This window comes from Anomaloglossus baeobatrachus, chromosome 3 (assembly GCF_048569485.1).
Source record: "Anomaloglossus baeobatrachus isolate aAnoBae1 chromosome 3, aAnoBae1.hap1, whole genome shotgun sequence".
Lineage (NCBI taxonomy): Eukaryota > Metazoa > Chordata > Amphibia > Anura > Aromobatidae > Anomaloglossus > Anomaloglossus baeobatrachus.
In genome coordinates, this window is record NC_134355.1 from 101,607,638 (window position 1) to 101,628,834 (window position 21,197).

At 53.9% G+C, this 21,197-nt stretch overlaps 1 protein-coding gene across 3 annotated transcripts in view; it reads left to right on the forward strand.

Moving 5' to 3' along the window:
• Window positions 1-21,197, forward strand: part of USP34 (ubiquitin specific peptidase 34) — a 386,361-nt gene that overhangs the window by 129,425 nt on the left and 235,739 nt on the right. For all 3 annotated transcript variants that reach the window (XM_075339351.1, XM_075339349.1, XM_075339350.1), the window contains 2 exons: window positions 13,450-13,539; window positions 14,066-14,161. In XM_075339351.1, the coding sequence (XP_075195466.1) occupies window positions 13,450-13,539; window positions 14,066-14,161 (186 nt within the window). The remainder of the gene's footprint in view (window positions 1-13,449; window positions 13,540-14,065; window positions 14,162-21,197) is intronic.

Sequence of the window (21,197 nt, forward strand, 5' to 3'; positions counted from 1 at the left end):
CACTTGCTCAGCCGGAGCCTCGGTCACTAGTGGGCCCCTCGGCTCAGGCAGACCCTCCTGCTTCCACTGTCCAGGCGGCAGGGACAGAATTTGCAGTTTTTGCTGAGAAACTCTGAGTCGCTTTCACAATCCATGGCTCAGTCTATGGACAAATGGTCTGCCAAGCTACTAGAAGCCTTGCAGTCCAGACCGGTCCTTACACAGGCCCTGGGCACTGTTGGATCATCGCCTCCAGGCCCCTCTCGGTCTGCGCCGCAGCGTGCTCCCGGGGTGGCCCCTAGGTCTCACGTGGAGGACTCCTGCACGGACCTCAGTCCCAGACCGGCTAAGCGGGCTCGCTGGGAATCTTCCCCGACTTCCTCACGCTGCTCGGGGTCTCAGCTTGAGGACTCTCTGGAGGACGAGGCGGACGTCGCAGCTCAGGGCTCTGACCCTGACGTTGCCCTCAATCTTGATACACCTGAGGGGGACGCCTTAGTAAATGATCTTATATCGTCCATCAACCAGGTGCTAGATCTTTCTCCCCCACCTCCACCTATAGAGGAGTCGGCTTCGCAGCAGGAGAAACACCTTTCTTTATCGTTCCTTATGGGAGACCCAAACCATGGGTGTATAGCTTCTGCCTTCGGAGGACACACAAAGTACTACACTCAAACGTGTAGCTCCTCCCTCCGGGCTATATACACCCCCTGGATGACAATCTACCCAGTTCAATGCTTTGTGTTTCAGGAGGTACACACACTTGCATTCTCTGATATTTATTTTTTTATTTTATTTTAAAGATTTGGAAGAAAAGCGGGTCCAGTCTGGACTCCCGGCATGTCCCTTCACACCCCACTCTGTCGGGTGCTGTTAAGGTTGACTTTATAAGGCTGGAGCCTTCACATGCCGCGCTCCTTCGCATCCTCTGTCGAGGCTCTGTTTGAAGTGGGAGCCTCCACGGTCCTCTCTGCTTGCAGAAGGCCGGTCTCCATCCGCAGCCCTGTCTGGTCCCTGCTGGAAGGAGCGTTAACCCCCACTCAGGGACATGGCCCTGCGTCTCAAAAGCTAAGTATTGAGACGTTTTTTCAGGGGTCCCGGGTACTTTTATTGGGGGGACAGTATGTGCTTTAGCGTTACTGTAAATTCCGGCCGGTTCTGGGGGTTTCCCCTGAGAACCGCGCCGAAGGTGCCTGCTCGTCGGCCGCATTTTAAAATCTAGGCCCCGGCTTCAGTTTGGGCCTAGTTTCGGTTTCGGCTTCTCTGCATGTTTTACATACAGCGCCGCCCACTGCCCGACCAGCAGAGGGGAGGGCACTCCTCTCTGGGGAGATGTTCCCTCCCCTGTATCTCTTCCTGTATCTCTCTGCCCTCCGTTTTTCTCTGCGGTCAGTCATTGCATCAATGACCCAAGGGGATTTCCTGGCATCCATCGACATCAGAGATGCCTATCTGCATGTGCCTATTGCGGTTTCACACCAGCGTTGGCTACGCTTTGCGATCGGAGAGGAACATTTCCAATTCGTGGCTCTCCCCTTCGGCTTAGCCACGGCCCCTCGAGTATTCACCAAGGTCATGGCAGCAGTGGTTGCGGTCCTGCACCTCCAGGGGTTGGCAGTGATTCCTTACCTGGACGACCTTCTAGTCAAGGCCTCATCCAGTGCAGACTGCCAGCGGAGTGTCTCTCTCACTCTCGCCACGCTAGTTCAGTTCGGGTGGCTTGTCAACCTGCCCAAGTCCACTCTGACCCCGACCCAGGTGCTTTTGTACCTAGGGATGCAATTCGAGACTCTGCCGGCACTTGTCAAGTTGCCCTTAGTCAAACAGCAGTCCCTTCGTCTGGCGGTGCGCTCTCTGCTGAGGCACCGTCGTCATTCCATCAGACACCTCATGCAGGTGCTGGGTCAGATGGTGGCGTCCATGGAAGCGGTCCCCTTTGCTCAGTTCCATCTGCGTCCCCTGCAGCTGGACATTCTCCGCTGTTGGGACAAGCGGATCTCTTCCTTGCACAGGCAGGTGGCTCTGTCGTCACAGACCAGGAGCTCCCTTCAGTGGTGGCTTCGGCCCCTCTCTCTGTCTCAGGGACGCACCTTCCTGACTCCGTCCTGGGTGATCCTCACCACGGATGCCAGCCTCTCCGGTTGGGGAGCAGTATTTCTCCATCACCGAGCACAGGGCACTTGGACTCCGTCCGAATCAGCCCTCTCGATCAATGTGCTGGAGATCAGAGCCGTGTTTCTAGCTCTCCTAGCCTTTCACCATCTGTTGGCGGGCAGGCACATTCGAGTTCAGTCGGACAACGCGACAGCGGTTGCCTACATCAATCACCAGGGCGGGACTCACAGCCGTCTGGCGATGTTGGAGGTTCAACGAATCCTCCAGTGGACGGAGGACTCCAAGTCCACCATATCTGCAGTCCACATCCCAGGCGTGCAAAACTGGGAGGCCGATTACCTCAGCCGTCAAACCGTAGACAGCGGCGAGTGGGCTTTGCATCCGTCCGTGTTCAGATCAATCTGCCGCAAGTGGGGCACTCCGGAAGTGGATCTAATGGCATCCCGGCACAACAACAAGGTTCCGGTTTACGTGGCTCGCTCCCACGATCCTCAAGCCTTCGCAGCAGACGCACTGGTTCAAGATTGGTCTCAGTTCCGTCTGGCCTATGTGTTTCCCCTCTAGCGCTCTTGCCCAGGGTTCTGCGCAAGATCAGAATGGAGGGCCGTCGAGTCATACTCATTGCTCCGGACTGGCCCAGGCGAGCTTGGTACCCAGACCTGCTCCGTCTGTCCGTAGAGGTGCCGTGGCATCTCCCGGACCGCCCAGACCTTCTCTCTCAAGGTCCGTTCTTCCGCCAGAATTCTGCGGCTCTCAGATTGACGGCGTGGCTCTTGAGTCCTGGATCCTGACGGCTTCAGGCATTCCCTCTGAGGTCATCTCCACTATGACTCAGGCTCGGAAGTCTTCCTCGGCCAAGATTTACCAAAGGACTTGGAGGATTTTCCTGTCCTGGTGTCGCTCTTCCGACCATGCTCCTTGGCCGTTCTCCTTGCCGACCATCCTGTCTTTCTTCGGCGCTCCATTGGGAGACCCAGACGATTGGGTGTATAGTACTGCCTCCGGAGGCCACACAAAGCATTACACTAAAAAGTGTAAGGCCCCTCCCCTTCTGGCTATACACCCCCCGTGGGATCACGGGCTGACCAGTTTTCTGCTTTGTGCGAAGGAGGTCAGACATCCACGCATAGCTCCACTGTTTAGTCAGCAGCAGCTGCTGACTATGTCGGATGGAAGAAAAGAGGGCCCATACTAGGGCCCCCAGCATGCTCCCTTCTCACCCCACTTTATGTCGGCGGTGTTTGTTAAGGTTGAGGTACCCATTGTGGGTACGGAGGCTGGAGCCCACATGCTGTTTTCCTTCCCCATCCCCCTGAGGGGCTCTGAGGAAGTGGGATCTTACCGGCCCCCAAGCCCTGAGGCCGGGCTCCATCCACAGACCCATGGAACCTGCTGGATACGGAGCTGGGTACCGTTCAGGGACAAGGCCCTGCGACATTCAGGTACTCTGTGTCCCAAACAGGCCGCGCACATTCCAGACTTGCTGGGTGTGCTAGTGCGCCGGGGACAGTAGCGCTGCGCGCTGGGGTTACAGTCACTGCAGTTTTTCTGAGTGACTTTATGTGTTGGGGACTGCCGCGCCGGCCGCCCCTGGAGCGGCGGCGCGGCTGCGACTTGTAGTGCGCCGGGGACTTAGCGCCGACCGTGCTTTTACGACGGCGTCGCTTATAAATTTAGTCCCCGGCTTCTGCGGCCTAGCTCCGCTTCGTTCCCGCCCCCACCCTGTCAATCAGGGCAAGGGAGAGACGCTGTACGATTAATCAGCGCCGAGGGCTGGAGTCTTATTTACATGCTCCAGCCCTCTCACTGAGCACAGCGGGACGCAGGTTTCCCGCTCTTTGTCTGCACACGCCCAGGGCCCGCCCCTCTCCATAGGACGCCGGCAGCCATTCCTACATGCAGTCTGGCTGGAGAACGGACACAGGCTCTGGGAGACCCAGACAAGGGATTTCTGGCGACCACACACCCGCGTTAAGCGGGCGGTAAGCAGCACTTTAGTGCTGGCCCCACTAGTGCCACAGTGTTATTTTGGTGTACCTTTTTTCTCTATACCATATATATATGTATATATATATTGCACTGTAAGGTCGCTTCTTGGCTGTATACCCTATCTTGCTCTGAGGAGACGACAACATGTCATCCGCAAAACGCAAGGGTGCCAAGACACAGGCTGTAAGCGCTGCTTGTGCCGCTTGTGGGGCTGATCTACCGGCAGGTTACAATGACCCCCATTGTGTGCAATGTTCGGTCCCTGTGCCACTTCGTCAGCCGGAGTCTATGGTGGTAGTGGCCCAGGCAGAGTCGCCGGTGAACCCTGTCCCGGTGACGGGGACAGAGTTTGCAGTTTTTGCTGACAAGATGTCTGTCACTATGACAAAGATCCTAGAGACCTTGCAGGCCAGGCCAGTTACTCAGACCATGGACACTGCTGCGGCAACGTTCCCCGGTCCCCCTCAGTTGGAGTTAATCCGTGCTTCAAGGGGGTCCCAGGCATCTCAGCCTGACGGCTCTGATTCAGATGACAGTCCCAGGCAGCCTAAGCGTGCTCGCTGGGAGAGACCCTCCACGTCATCACGCGGATCAGGGTCTCAGCGAGAAGAGTCTCTACATGATGAGACAGAGGAGGGTGATCAGGAGTCTAATCCTGAAACCGCTCTCAATCTGGATACTCCTGATGGTGACGCCATGGTAAATGACCTTATAGCGGCCATCAATAGTCTATTGGAAATTTCTCCCCCTGCCCCTTCTGCAGAGGAGGCAGCTGCACAGCAGGAGAAGTTCCATTTCAGGTATCCCAAGCGTAAACTGAGTACTTTTCTGGACCACGCTGACTTCAGAGAATCAGTCCAGAAACACCATGCTTACCCAGACAAGCGTTTCTCCAAACGTCTTAAGGATACACGTTATCCCTTTCCCCCTGACGTGGTCAAACGCTGGACCCAGTGTCCAAAGGTGGACCCCCCAATCTCCAGGCTTGCGGCTAGATCCATAGTTGCAGTGGAGGATGGGGCTTCACTTAAAGATGCCAATGACAGACAGATGGACCTTTGGTTAAAGTCTGTCTATGAAGCTATCGGCGCGTCGTTTGCTCCAGCATTCGCGGCCGTGTGGGCACTCCAAGCTATTTCAGCTGGTCTGGCACAGGTGGACTCTATCATACGTCCAGCAGTGCCGCGAGTAGCGTCCCTAACCTCGCAAATGTCTGCGTTTGCGACTTACGCTATCAACGCTGTCCTGGACTCTACAAGCCGTACCTCAATGGCGTCTGCCAACTCTGTGGTTTTGCGCAGAGCCTTGTGGTTAAAGGAATGGAAAGCGGATTCTGCTTCCAAAAAATGTTTAACCAGCTTGCCACTATCTGTAGATAGACTGTTTGGTGAACAATTGGCTGAAATCATTAAACAATCCAAGGGTAAAGACTCCTCCTTACCCCAGCCCAGATCAAGCAAACCTCAACAGAGGAAGTGGCAGTCGAGGTTTCGGTCCTTTCGAGGCTCCGGCAAGACCCAATTCTCCTCGTCCAAAGGGACTCAGAAGGAGCAAAGGAGCTCAGATTCCTGGCGGGCTCACTCACGCCCCAAGAAAGCAACCGGAGGAACCGCTTCCAAGGCGGCTGCCTCATGACTTTCGGCCTCATCCCTCCGCATCCTCGGTCGGTGGCAGGCTCTCCCGCTTTTGCGACATTTGGCTGCCACAGGTCAAAGACCGGTGGGTAACAGACATTTTGTCTCACGGGTACAGGATAGAGTTCAGTTCTCGTCCTCCGCCTCGGTTCTTCAGAACCTCCCCATATCCCGACCGAGCAGATGCCCTTCTGCAGGCGGTGTGCTCACTAAAAGCAGAAGGAGTGGTGATCCCTGTTCCTCTGCAGGAACAAGGGCAAGGTTTTTACTCCAATCTCTTTGTGGTTCCAAAAAAGGACGGCTCGTTTCGTCCTGTTCTGGACCTAAAGCTGCTCAACAAGCATGTGAACGCCAGACGGTTCCGGATGGAATCCCTCCGCTCAGTCATTGCCTCAATGTCTCAAGGAGATTTCCTTGCATCAATAGACATCAAAGATGCTTATCTCCACGTGCCGATTGCTACAGAGCACCAACGTTTTCTACGTTTCGTGATAGGAGACGACCATCTCCAGTTCGTAGCTCTGCCATTTGGTCTGGCGACAGCCCCACGGGTTTTCACCAAGGTCATGGCGGCAGTGGTAGCAGTCTTGCATTCTCAGGGACATTCGGTGATCCCTTACTTAGACGATCTACTTGTCAAAGCACCCTCTCAAGAGGCATGCCAACACAGCCTGAATGTTGCGCTGGAGACTCTCCAGACTTTCGGGTGGATCATCAACTTTTCAAAGTCAAATCTGTCACCGACTCAATCACTAACGTATCTTGGCATGGAGTTTCATACTCTCTCAGCGATAGTGAAGCTTCCGCTGGACAAGCAGCGGTCACTACAGACAGGGGTGCAGTCTCTCCTTCAGGGTCAGTCGCACCCCTTAAGGCGCCTCATGCACTTCCTAGGGAAGATGGTGGCAGCAATGGAAGCAGTCCCGTTCGCGCAGTTTCATCTGCGCCCACTTCAATGGGACATTCTCCGCCAATGGGACGGGAAGACAACTTCCCTAGACAGGAAAGTCTCCCTTTCTCAGACGGCCAAGGACTCTCTGCAATGGTGGCTTCTTCCCACCTCATTATCACAGGGAAGATCATTCCTGCCCCCATCCTGGGCAGTGGTCACGACAGACGCGAGTCTGTCAGGGTGGGGAGCAGTTTTTCTCCACCACAGGGCTCAAGGGACGTGGACTCAGCAGGAGTCCACCCTTCAGATCAATGTTCTGGAAATCAGGGCAGTGTATCTTGCCCTACTAGCCTTCCAGCAGTGGCTGGAAGGAAAGCAGATCCGAATTCAGTCGGACAACTGCACAGCGGTGGCATACATCAACCACCAAGGAGGGACACGCAGTCGGCAAGCCTTCCAGGAAGTCAGGCGGATTCTGATGTGGGTGGAGGAAAGAGCATCCACCATATCAGCAGTTCACATCCCGGGCGTAGAAAACTGGGAAGCAGACTTCCTCAGTCGCCAGGGCATGGACGCAGGGGAATGGTCCCTTCACCCGGACGTGTTTCAGGAAATCTGCCGCCGCTGGGGGGTGCCGGACGTCGACCTAATGGCGTCTCGGCACAACAACAAGGTCCCGACCTTCATAGCGCGGTCTCGCGATCAAAGAGCTCTGGCGGCAGACGCCTTAGTGCAAGATTGGTCGCAGTTCCGGCTCCCTTATGTGTTTCCACCTCTGGCACTCTTGCCCAGAGTGTTACGCAAGATCAGATCCGATTGCGGCCGCGTCATACTCGTCGCCCCAGACTGGCCGAGGAGGTCGTGGTACCCGGATCTGTGGCATCTCACGGTCGGCCAACCGTGGGCACTACCAGACCGTCCAGACTTACTGTCCCAAGGGCCGTTTTTCCATCGGAATTCTGCGGCCCTGAACCTGACTGTGTGGCCATTGAGTCCTGGATCCTAGCGTCTTCAGGATTACCCCAAGGGGTCGTGGCCACCATGAGACAGGCTAGGAAGTCCACTTCTGCTAAGATCTACCACAGAACGTGGAAGATTTTCTTATCCTGGTGCTCTGCACAAGCAGTATCCCCCTGGCCATTCGCGTTACCTGTCGTTCTTTCCTTCCTGCAATCTGGGTTGGAAAAGGGCTTGTCGCTCGGCTCCCTTAAAGGGCAAGTCTCGGCACTATCCGTGTTTTTTCAGAAGCGTCTAGCACGACTTTCTCAGGTGCGCACGTTCCTGCAGGGGGTTTGTCATATCGTACCTCCGTACAGGCGGCCGTTAGATCCGTGGGATCTAAACAAGGTCCTTGTTGCTCTCCAGAAGCCGCCCTTTGAGCCTCTGAGGGATGTGTCACTTTCTCGACTCTCACAGAAAGTGGCCTTTCTTGTAGCGGTCACGTCTCTTCGGAGAGTGTCTGAACTAGCAGCGCTGTCATCCAAAGCTCCTTTCCTGGTGTTCCACCAGGACAAGGTAGTGCTGCGCCCCATTCAGGAGTTTCTCCCTAAGGTGGTATCCTCTTTTCATCTTAATCAGGATATCTCCTTGCCTTCCTTTTATCCGCATGCAGTTCATCGGTATGAAAAGGATTTACATTTGTTGGATCTGGTGAGAGCACTCAGAATCTACATTTCCCGCACGGCGCCCCTGCGCCGCTCGGATGCACTCTTTGTCCTTGTCGCTGGTAAGCGCAAAGGGTCGCAGGCTTCCAAAGCCACCCTGGCTCGATGGATCAAAGAACCAATTCTTGAAGCCTACCGTTCTGCTGGGCTTCCGGTTCCATCAGGGCTGAAGGCCCATTCTACCAGAGCCGTGGGTGCGTCCTGGGCATTACGACACCAGGCTACGGCTCAACAGGTGTGCCAGGCAGCTACCTGGTCGAGTCTGCACACTTTCACCAAACATTATCAGGTGCATACCTATGCTTCGGCGGACGCCAGCCTAGGTAGAAGAGTCCTGCAGGCGGCAGTTGCCTCCCCGTAGGGGAGGGCTGTCTTTGCAGCTCTAACATGAGGTATTTCTTTACCCACCCAGGGACAGCTTTTGGACGTCCCAATCGTCTGGGTCTCCCAATGGAGCGCCGAAGAAGAAGGGAATTTTGTTACTTACCGTAAATTCCTTTTCTTCTAGCTCCTATTGGGAGACCCAGCACCCGCCCTGTTGTCCTTCGGGATTTTTGGTTGTTTTTCGGGTACACATGTTGTTCATGTTGAATGGTTTTCAGTTCTCCGATGTTACTTCGGGGTGAATTTGTTTAAACCAGTTATTGGCTTTCCTCCTTCTTGCTTTAGCACTAAAACTGATCAGCCCGTGATCCCACGGGGGGTGTATAGCCAGAAGGGGAGGGGCCTTACACTTTTTAGTGTAATGCTTTGTGTGGCCTCCGGAGGCAGTACTATACACCCAATCGTCTGGGTCTCCCAATAGGAGCTAGAAGAAAAGGAATTTACGGTAAGTAACAAAATTCCCTTCTTTCCCAAACGTACACGGAGTGCGTTTTTCGATCACTCTAACTTCAGAGATGCTGTCCAGAAGCACAGAGCATTTCCGGACAAGCGCTTTACTAAGCCCCTTAATGACACACGTTACCCCTTCCCCTCTGACGTAGTTAAGGGTTGGGCTCAATGTCCCAAGGTGGATCCTCCAGTCTCTAGACTGGCGGCTAGATCTGTAGTATCAGTTGCAGATGGCTCATCGCTCAAGGATGCCACTGACAGGCAGATAGAGCTCCTGGTGAAATCCATCTATGAAGCCACAGGCGCGTCTTTTGCCCCGGCCTTTGCAGCCGTGTGGGCACTCCAAGCTATCTCAGCTTGTCTGTCTGAGATTAATGCGGTCACACGTACCTCTGCTCCGCAAGTTGCGTCTTTGACTTCTCAGGCGTCGGCTTTTTCGTCCTACGCCATGAACGCCGTCCTGGACTCGGCTAGCCGTACAGCGGTAGCATCCGCTAATTCGGTGGCAGTCCGCAGGGCCATGTGGCTACGCGAATGGAAGGCAGACTCTGCTTCCAAGAAGTTCTTAACCGGTTTGCCATTTTCTGGCGACCGATTGTTTGGCGAACGATTGGATGAAATTATTAAGGAATCCAAGGGAAATGACTCGTCCTTACCCCAGTCCAAACCGAAGAGACCTCAGCAACGGAAAATACAACCGAGGTTTCGGTCCTTTCGGCCCTCAGCCAAGTCCCAATCCTCCTCGTCCAACAGGCCAGAGAAAGGCCAGAGGAACTCCTATGCGTGGCGGTCTAAGTCACGCCCCCAAAAAGCCGCCGGAGGCAATGCCTCCAAGGCGGCCTCCTCATGACTTTCGGCCTCCCCGAACCGCATCCTCGGTCGGTGGCAGGCTCTCCCGCTTTTGCGACGCCTGGTGGCCACATGTCCAAGACCGATGGGTGAGAGACATTCTGTCTCACGGTTACAGGATAGAGTTCAGCTCTCGTCCTCCGACTCGTTTCTTCAGAACATCTCCGCCCCCATCTCGGGCCGGCGCACTTTTTCAGGCTGTGGGCGTTCTGAAGTCAGAAGGAGTGGTGATTCCCGTTCCCCCTCAGGAACATGGTCACGGCTTCTACTCCAACTTGTTCGTGGTGCCAAAGAAGGACGGATCATTCCGTCCCGTTCTGGACCTCAAACTGCTCAACAGGCATGTGAGCACCAGAAGGTTTCGGATGGAATCTGTCCGCTCGGTCATCGCATCGATGTCACAAGGAGACTTCCTAGCATCAATCGACATCAAGGATGCTTATCTCCATGTGCCGATCGCACCCGAACATCAACGCTTCCTGCGTTTTGCCATCGGGGACGAACACCTTCAGTTCGTGGCACTGCCTTTCGGCCTGGCGACAGCCCCACGGGTCTTCACCAAGGTCATGGCATCCGTTGTGGCGGTCCTGCACTCTCAGGGCCACTCGGTGATCCCTTACTTAGACGATCTCCTAGTCAGGGCACCCCCCCGGGTGGCGTGTCAACACAGCCTGACCGTCGCTCTGGCGACTCTCCAGCAGTTCGGGTTTCTCATCAACTTCCCAAAGTCCAAGTTGACACCGACCCAATCACTGACTTACCTCGGGATGGAGTTTCATACTCACTCAGCGGTAGTCAAGCTACCGCTGGACAAACAGCTTTCACTGCAGACAGGGGTGCAATCTCTTCTTCGGGGTCAGTCACACCCCTTGAGGCGCCTCATGCACTTCCTGGGGAAGATGGTGGCAGCAATGGAGGCAGTGCCCTTCGCGCAGTTCCATCTGCGCCCACTCCAATGGGACATTCTCCGCAAATGGGACAGGAGGTCGACGTCCCTCGACAGGAACGTCTCTCTTTCCCTTGCAGCCAAAACCTCTCTTCAGTGGTGGCTTCTTCCCACTTCTCTATCGCAGGGAAAATCCTTCCTGCCCCCAACCTGGGCTGTGGTCACGACGGACGTGAGCCTGTCAGGGTGGGGAGCGGTTTTTCTCCACCACAGGGCTCAGGGAACCTGGACTCCGATAGAGTCTTCTCTTCAGATCAATGTTCTGGAGATAAGGGCAGTGTATCTAGCCCTAAAGGCGTTCCATCGGTGGCTGGAGGGCAGGCAGATCCGCATACAGTCGGAAAACGCCACGGCGGTCGCGTACATCAACCACCAGGGAGGCACGCGCAGCCGTCAAGCCTTCCAGGAAGTCCGGCGGATTCTGCTGTGGGCGGAAGCCACAGCCTCCACCATCTCCGCAGTTCACATCCCGGGCGTAGAAAACTGGGAAGCAGATTTTCTCAGTCGTCAGGGCATGGATGCGGGGGAATGGTCTCTTCACCCAGACGTGTTTCGAGAGATCGGTCGCCGCTGGGGAACGCCGGACGTCGATCTCATGGCGTCACGGCACAACAACAAGGTCCCGGCCTTCATGGCACGGTCTCAAGATCACAGAGCTCTGGCGGCGGACGCGTTAGTTCAGGATTGGTCGCAGTTTCGACTCCCTTATGTGTTTCCTCCTCTGGCGATGTTGCCCAGAGTGTTACGCAAGATCAGATCAGACTGTCGGCGCGCCATTCTCGTCGCTCCAGATTGGCCGAGGCGGTCGTGGTACCCGGATCTGTGGCATCTCACGGTGGGTCAGCCGTGGGCGCTTCCAGACCGCACAGACCTGCTGTCACAAGGGCCGTTTTTCCATCTAAATTCTGCGGCCCTCAACCTGACTGTGTGGCCATTGAGTCCTGGCTCCTAGCGTCGTCGGGTTTATCTCAGGATGTCATTGCCACTATGAGACAGGCCAGGAAACCAACGTCCGCCAAGATCTATTACAGGTCGTGGTGGATCTTCTTGTCCTGGTGCTCTGATAAGGGTTTTACTCCCTGGCCTTTTGCCTTACCCATTTTTCTTTCATTCCTTCAATCCGGAATGGACAAGGGTTTGTCACTCGGCTCTCTCAAGGGACAAGTATCGGCACTCTTAGTATTTTTTCAAAAGCGCCTGGCAAGGCTTCTGCAGGTCCGCACGTTCCTGCATGGAGTTTGCCACATAGTTCCACCCTACAAGCGTCCGCTGGAACCCTGGGACCTTAACAGGGTGTTAATGGCTCTTCAAAAGCCACCTTTCGAGCTGCTGAGGGATGTCTCTTTATCACGTCTTTCGCAGAAGGTGGCATTTCTTGTGGCAATTACCTCACTCCGAAGAGTGTCGGAGCTTGCAGCGCTGTCATGCAAATCCCCTTTCCTGGTTTTTCACCAGGATAAGGTGGTTCTGCTTCCTGTCCCGGAGTTTCTCCCTAAGGTGGTATCTCCTTTTCATCTCAATCAGGATATCTCCTTACCGTCCTTTTGCCCTCATCCAGTTCACCAGTGTGAAAAGGATTTGCATTCATTAGATCTAGTGAGAGCACTCCGACTCTACGTGTCTCGCACGGCGCCCCTGCGCCGTTCAGATGCGCTCTTTGTCCTGGTCGCTGGCCAGCGTAAGGGTTCGCAGGCTTCCAAGTCAACTTTGGCTCGGTGGATCAAGGAACCGATTCTTGAAGCCTACCGTTCTTCGGGGCTTCCTCTTCCTTCGGGGCTGAAAGCCCATTCTACCAGAGCCGTGGGTGCGTCCTGGGCATTGCGACACCGGGCTACGGCTCAGCAGGTGTGTCAGGCAGCTACCTGGTCTAGTCTGCACACCTTCACAAAACACTATCAAGTGCATACCTATGCTTCGGCAGATGCCAGTCTAGGTAGGCAAGTCCTTCAGGCGGCGGTTGCCCACCTGTAGGAAGGGGTCGTTTTCGGCTCTCTTTTATTGAGGTATTCTTTTACCCACCCAGGGACTGCTTTTGGACGTCCCAATTGTCTGGGTCTCCCAATGGAGCGACAAAGAAGAAGGGAATTTTGTTTACTTATCGTAAATTCCTTTTCTTCTAGCTCCTATTGGGAGACCCAGCACCCGCCCCTGTTCCCTTCGGGCTGGTTGTTCTTTTGTGTACACATGTTGTTCATGTTGAATTGTTCTTTTGGTTATGGTTTCAGTTCTCCGAACATCCTTCGGATTGAATTTACCCCAGACCAATTTATAAGTTTCTTCCTTCCTGCTTTTGCACCAAAACTGAGGAGCCCGTGATCCACGGGAGGGTGTATAGGCAGAGGGGAGGGGTTACACTTTTTCAGTGTAATACTTTGTGTGGCCTCCGGAGGCAGAAGCTATACACCCAATTGTCTGGGTCTCCCAATAGGAGCTAGAAGAAAAGGAATTTACGGTAAGTAAACAAAATTCCCTTCTTTTCTTGTTACTTTCTATAAAGTACAAGATTATTCTCCTTTATTAATGATCTTCACTCTTTTTGGTCTCCAGATCTGTTGTTGTTTCTCTTCGACTCCTGCCCAAGTTGTTTGGTACCTTTCAACAGTTTGGAAGCAGCTATGATACCCACTGGATAACCATGTAAGTTGCATAGAAGCCTCCACCCTCTGCCCATAGTAGTCTCTTCAAAGAGATTGTCCCACACTCACTGCAACGGGACCCTTGAGCGTCACGTCTTTGTGGCTGTTAAAACATACGACTTATACAGGTCAATCTAACAGAAGACATGGTTGTAAAACTGCAGGCCTCTTCATGTATCCATCTGCCAAACATAGAAGCTGCACCCCAAACTAAAGACTTCAGAATTTTAGGTCGTATATAGTCATCAGCCGCTCTGACCGCGCCCCCTTCAGGCGGTCCCAGCCCTCAGGCGGTCCCAGCCCTCAGGCGGTCCCACCTCTTCAGGAGATCCCGCAGGATGGAATTCTCATATTGTGTCCTAATAGTCACCATCATAGCCATATAGACACCACCTTGTTAGTGCAGTCTCTCTATGGACATTTTTCAGAGACGTTCTAATAAAATTGGAAGTTTTTACTATTATTATTTTTTTTTTTTATTTAGCGTTTTCAACCTGTAACCACTTTTTTTTTTTTTTTTTGTGCAGGTGGGCAGAGAAGGAATTAAACATGATGAAGCTGTTCTTTGACAATTTGGTGCATTACATCCAATCTATTCGAGATGGGAGGCACAAGCATGTCTTGTAAGTTTTGGGATAGATGTGGATTGGTTTAGATTAAAGGGGTTTTCTCCTCAATAAATGTACATCGCTATCTACGGACCCAAGCTGATCCTGTGTGAATGGAGCAGCGGTGCATATGCTGGACTATTTATTTCTTTGCATTATTTCTATATATTGTGCACAGGGTTTAAATATATTTATTGGGAATACACCCTTCATTGACTATCTGAATTTATTCCTAGTTACAGTGCCTACAAGTAGTATTCAACCCCCTGCAGATTTAGCAGGTTTACACATTCGGAATTAACTTGGCATTGTGACATTTGGACTGTAGATCAGCCTGGAAGTGTGAAATGCACTGCAGCAAAAAAGAATGTTATTTCTTTTTTTTTTTTTATTTTTATTTAAATTGTGAAAAGTTTATTCAGAGGGTCATTTATTATTCAACCCCTCAATCCACCAGAATTCTGTTTGGTTCCCCTAAAGTATTAAGAAGTATTTCAGGCACAAAGAACAATGAGCTTCACATGTTTGGATTAATTATCTCTTTCTTTGTCGCTCCATTGGGAGACCCAGACAATTGGGTGTATAGCTTCTGCCTCCGGAGGCCACACAAAGTATTACACTTTAAAAAGTGTAACCCCTCCCCTCTGCCTATACACCCTCCCGTGGACCACGGGCTCCTTAGTTTTATGCTTTGTGTGGAAGGAGGCACACATCCACTCAAAAAGAAAAAAAAGATTTCTCATACATAGTATGACGGATGGAAGAAAAGAGGTCCCCTATGGGGTCCCCGGCATGCTCCCTTCTCACCCCACTATGTCGGCGGTGTTGTTAAGGTTGAGGTACCCATGGCGGGTACAAAGGCTGGAGCCACATGCCGTCTCCTTCACCATCCCTGATGCGGCTCTGGGAGAAGTGGGAGTCTCACCGGTCATTCACCTGCTGAGACCGGGCTCCATCCGCAGCCCCTGGTGGAACCTGCTGGACCGGAGCGTTTTCATCCTCAGGGACCGGGCCCTGCAACCTTGAAGGTACTCTGGTCCCCATGTGGGGTCGGTACGGGGAGAGAGGTCGCCTTTCTCCCCAGTAGCGCCGTCCGTTGTTTTTTCATCGGACTTCCGCGCCGACCGTGCCTGTTTGTCGGGCACGGCCTTAAATTTAGTCCCCGGCTTCATCGCGGCCTAGTCACGAAAATTTCCGCCCCCGGGCCTGCCTGTCAGGGATAAGGGCGGGATTACCGACAGAGGGCTGGAGCATCTTTGCATGTCTCCCTTCCCCTCTCATGGACCACTATGGGGCCTCCAGATTCCCGCCTTTTACCGGCGCCGCCCATGGCTTCACTCCCCCCTTGAGAGCTCCGGCGGCCATATTTGGCATTCTGCCGGTGTATGCTGCAGCAGCACAGCTCTACAGCTCCGGGGGGGACCCACGACAGGGAATCTGGAGGACACCAGCGGTTGGTAAGCCACACCGGTCACCCGGTGCTGGTTCCCTTAGGGTGCCGTGATTTATATATATATATTATATATAGTCGGAACGGCTGTAGAACTTTTCCCATATACCCTCAGTGGTCGCTCTCCTGAGGGAAACTTATTGCTTACAGCATGTCGTCCACTAGGAGCAAAGCCCCTAAGGCACAGGTTTTTTTCGCAGCCTGTACCTCTTGTGGGGCTATGTTGCCTGCGGGATCCACCTACCCCCACTGTGAGCAATGCTCGACTCCTGCCACGCTTGCTCAGCCGGAGCCTAGGACAACTGTGGGCCCCTCGGCTCATGTAGATCCCCCTGCTCCCCCTGAGCAGGCTGCAGGGACAGAGTCACCGTCATTGGCCTCTTTCGCTGAGAAACTCTGTCACTTTCTCAATCCATTGCACAGTCTATGGACAAATGGTCATCTAAGCTCATTGAGGCATTGCAGTCCAGACCGGGATCTTCACAGGCCCCGGCCCCTGTTAGTTTGTCTCCTCCAGGGCCTTCTCGGTCCGCGCCGCAGCGCGCTCCCAGGGTAGTCCCTAGGTCCCAGGCGGAGGACTCCTGTCCGGATCGCAGTCCCAGACTGGCGAAGCGGCCTCGCTGGGACTCTTCCCCAGCCTCCTCACGCTGCTCTGGATCTCAGCTTGAGGACTCTCAGGATGACGAGGCGGACGGGGGAGCTCAGGGCTCTGACCCTGACTTCGCCCTCAACCTTGATATCCCTGAGGGGGGACCTTAGTAAATGATCTTATCTCGTCCATCAATCAGGTGTTGGATCTCTCACCCCCGCCTCCCCCTGTAGAGGAGTCGGCTTCTCAGCAGGAGAAACACCAATTTCGATTTTCCAAACGTACGCGCAATACGTTCTTTGATCACTCTAACTTCAGGGACGCTGTCCAGAAGCCCAGAGCGGTCCCGGACAAGCGTTTTGCTAAAAGGCACTCTGACACACGTTATCCCTTTCCACCTGAAGTCGTTAAGGGCTGGGCACACTCGCCCAAGGTGGATCCGCCAGTCTCTAGATTGGCTGCTAGGTCCGTTGTGTCTGTTGCCGATGGCTCATCCCTGAAGGATGCCACTGACAGACAAATAGAGCTCTTGGTGAAGTCTATTTATGAGGCCACGGGCGCATCGTTCGCCCCGGCCTTTGCGGCCGTGTGGGCTCTCCAAGCAATCTCGGCATGTCTGTCTGAGATTAATGCTGTCACGCGGATTTCTGCTCCGCATGTTTCTTCCTTGACCTCTCAGGCATCAGCTTTTTCGTCCTACGCCATGAACGCCGTCCTGGACTCCGCTAGCCGTACGGCCGTGGCATCCGCTAACTCCGTAGCGGTCCGCAGGGCCATGTGGCTGCGCGAATGGAAAGCAGACTCTGCTTCCAAAAGGTTCTTAACTGGTTTGCCTTTTTCTGGCGAACGTTTATTTGGCGAACGACTGGATGAGATTATTAAGGAATCCTCGGGAAAGGACTCCTCCTTACCACAGTCCAAACCTAAGAGACCTCAGCAGAGAAAGATCCAATCGAGGTTTCGGTCCTTTCGTCCCCCCGCCAAGCCCCAAGCCTCTTCGTCCAACCGGCCGGAGAAAGGCCAGAGGAACTCCTATGCGTGGCGGTCCAAGTCACGCCCCCAAAAGGCCGCAGGAGGCACTGCCTCCAAGACGGCCTCCTCATGACTCTCGGCCTCACCAACCCACATCCTCGGTCGGTGGCAGGCTCTCCCACTTTGGCGACGCCTGGTGGCCACATGTTCAAGACCGATGGGTGAGAGACATTCTGTCTCATGGTTACAGGATAGAGTTCAGCTCTCGTCCTGCGGCTCGTTTCTTCAGAACCTCCCCACCCCCTGCACAGGCCGACGCTCTTTTTCAGGCAGTGGACGCTCTGAAGATGGAAGGAGTTGTGATTCCCGTTCCCTTTCAGGAACGTGGTCGCGGATTTTACTCCAACTTGTTCGTGGTGCCAAAAAAGGACGGGTCATTCCGTCCCGTTCTGGACCTCAGCTGCTCAACAGACATGTGAGAACCAGATGGTTTCGGATGGAATCTCTCCGCTCAGTCATCGCTTCGATGTCACAAGGAGACTTTCAAGCATCGATCGACATCAAGGATGCTTATCTCAATGTGCCGATCGCACCCGAACATCAATGTTTCCTGCGGTTCGCCATAGGGGACGAACACCTCCAGTTTGTCGCATTGCCCTTCGGCCTGGCGACAGCCCCATGGGTTTTCACCAAAGTCATGGCATTCGTCGTGGCGGTCCTGCACTCTCAGGGCCACTCGGTGATTCCTTACTTGGATGATCTCCTAGTCAGGGCCCCTTCTCGGGTGGCGTGTCAACGAAGTCTTACCGTCACTCTGGCGACTCTCCAGCAGTTCGGATGGATCGTCAATTTCCCGAAATCCAAGTTGACGCCGACTCAATCACTGACTTACCTCGGGATGGAGTTTCATACCCAGCCAGCGTTAGTCAAGCTGCCGCGGGACAAACAGCTTTCTCTGCAGGCGGGGGTGCAGTCACTTCTTCGGAGTCAGTCACACCCCTTAAGGCGCCTCATGCACTTCCTGGGGAAGATGGTTGCAGCTATGGAGGCAGTGCCGTTCGCGCAATTCCATCTATGGCCACTCCAATGGGACATTCTTCGCAAATGGGACAAGAGTTCGGCTTCCCTCGACAAGAACATCTCCCTTTCACTTGCAACCAAAACATCACTTCAGTGGTGGCTCCTACCCACATCTCTGTCTCGGGGGAAAATCCTTCCTCGCCCCAACCTGGGCCGTGGTCACCACGGACGCGAGCCTGTCAGGTTGGGGAGCGGTTTTTCTCCACCACAGAGCTCAAGGAACCTGGACTCCAATGGAATCGTCCCTTCAGATCAATATTCTGAGATAAGGGCAGTATATCTAGCCCTATTGGCTTTCCATCGGTGGCTGGAGGGCAGACAGATCCGAATCCAGTCGGACAACGCCACTGCCGTCGCCTACATTAACCACCAAGGCGGCACTCGCAGTCGTCAAGTCTTCCAGGAAGTCGGGCGGATTCTGCAGTGGGTGGAAGCCACAGGCTCCACCATCTCCGCAGTTCACATTCCGGGCGTGGAAAACTGGGAAGCAGATTTTCTCAGTCGTCAGGGCATGGACGCGGTGGAATGGTCCCTTCACCCAGACGTGTTTCGAGAGATCTGTCGCCGCTGGGGAACGCCGGACGTCGATCTCATGGCGTCACGACACAACAACAAGGTCCCGGCCTTCATGGCACGGTCTCAGGATCACAGAGCTCTGGCAGCGGACGCTCTGGTCCAGGATTGGTCGCAGTTTCGACTGCCATATGTGTTTCCCCCTCTGTCGATGCTGCCCAGGGTACTACGGAAGATCCGGTCCGACTGCAGTCGCGCCATTCTCGTCGCTCCAGACTGGCCGAGGCGGTCGTGGTATCCGGATCTGTGGCATCTCACGGTGGGTCAACCGTGGGCACTTCCAGACCGCCCAGACTTGCTGTCACAAGGGCCATTTTTCCTTCTGAATTCTGTGGCCCTCAACCTGACTGTGTGGCCATTGAGTCCTGGCTCCTAGCGTCTTCAGGGTTATCTCAGGATGTCATTGACACCATGAGACAAGCCAGGAAGCCAACGTCCGCCAAGATCTATTACAGGTCTTGGCAAATCTTATCCTGGTGCTCTGATAACGGTCTTCCTCCATGGCCGTTTGCTTTACCCACATTTCTCTCATTCCTACAATCTGGAATGGACAAGGGTTTGTCCCTCGGCTCTCTCAAGGGCCAGGTGTTGGCGCTCTCCGTGTTTTTTCAAAAGCGTCTAGCCAGGCTCCCGCAGGTCCGCACGTTCCTGCAGGGGGTTTGCCACTTGGTCCCACCTTACAAACGTCCGTTGGAACCTTGGGATCTTAACAGGGTTCTCACGGCTCTTCAAAAACCGCCTTTTGAGCCGCTGCGGGATGTCTCTTTCCCGTCTTTCTCATAAGGTGGCCTTCCTTGTGGCAGTCACATCACTTCGGAGAGTGTCTGAGCTTGCAGCGCTGTCATGCAAAGCCCCCTTCCTGGTTTTCCACCAGGATAAGGTGGTTCTGCGTCCTGTCCCGGAATTTCTCCCTAAGGTGGTATCCCCTTTTCATCTAAATCAGGATATCTCCTTGCCTTCCTTTTGCCCTAATCCAATTCACCAGTGTGAAAAGGATTTGCACTCTTTGGATCTAGTGAGAGCACTCCGGTTCTACGTGTCTCGCACGGCGCCCCTGCGCCGTTCAGACGCGCTCTTTGTCCTTGTCACTGGCCAGCGTAAGGGCTCTCAAGCCTCCAAGTCAACCTTGGCTCGGTGGATCAAGGAACCGATTCTCGAGGCCTACCGTTCTTCTGGGCTTCCACTTCCTTCAGGGTTGAAAGCCCATTCTACCAGAGCCGTAGGTGCGTCCTGGGCTTTGCGGCACCGGGCGACGGCTCAGCAGGTGTGTCAGGCAGCTACGTGGTCTAGTCTGCACACTTTCACGAAGCACTATCAAGTGCATGCCTATGCTTCGGCAGACGCCAGTCTAGGTAGGCCAGTCCTCCAGGCGGCGGTTGCCCACCTGTAAGAGGGGGCCGTTTTTCGGCTCCTTTTATTGAGGTATTCTTTTACCCACCCAGGGACTGCTCTTGGACGTCCCAATTGTCTGGGTCTCCCAATGGAGCGACAAAGAAAAAGGGAATTTTGTTTACTTACCGTAAATTCCTTTTCTTCTAGCTCCTATTGGGAGACCCAGCACCCACCCCTGTTCCCTTCGGGCTGGTTGTTCTTCTGTGTACACATGTTGTTGATGTTGATTTGTTCTTATGGTTCATGGTTTTCACTTCTCCGAACATCCTTCGGATTGAATTTACCCTCGAACAATTTATAAGTTTTCTCCTTCCTGCTTTTGCACCAAAACTGAGGAGCCCGTGGTCAACGGGAGGGTGTATAGGCAGAGGGGAGGGGTTACACTTTTTAAAGTGTAATACTTTGTGTGGCCTCCGGAGGCAGAAGCTATACACCAATTGTCTGGGTCTCCCAATAGGAGCTAGAAGAAAAGGAATTTACGGTAAGTAAACAAAATTCCCTTTTTTTCCAGCCTTTTCTGACTAATTAAGACCCTCCCCAAACTTGTGAACAGCACTCATACTTGGTCAACATGGGAAAGACAAAGGAGCATTCCCAGGCCATCAGAGACAAGATCGTGGAGGGTCACAAGGCTGGTAAGGGGTACAAAACCCTTTCCAAGGAGTTGGGCCTACCTGTCTCCACTGTTGGGAGCATCATCCGGAAGTGGAAGGCTTATGGAACTACTGTTAGCCTTCCACGGCCTGGACAGCCTTTGAAAGTTTCCACCCGTGCCGAGGCCAGGCTTGTCCGAAGAGTCAAGGCTAACCCAAGGACAACAAGGAAGGAGCTCCGGGAAGATCTCATGGCAGTGGGGACATTGGTTTCAGTCAATAACATAAGTAACGTACTCCACCGCAATGGTCTCCGTTCCAGACGAGCCCGTAAGGTACTTTTTACTATCAAAGCGTCATGTCAAGGCTCGTCTACAGTTTGCTCATTATCACTTGGAGGAT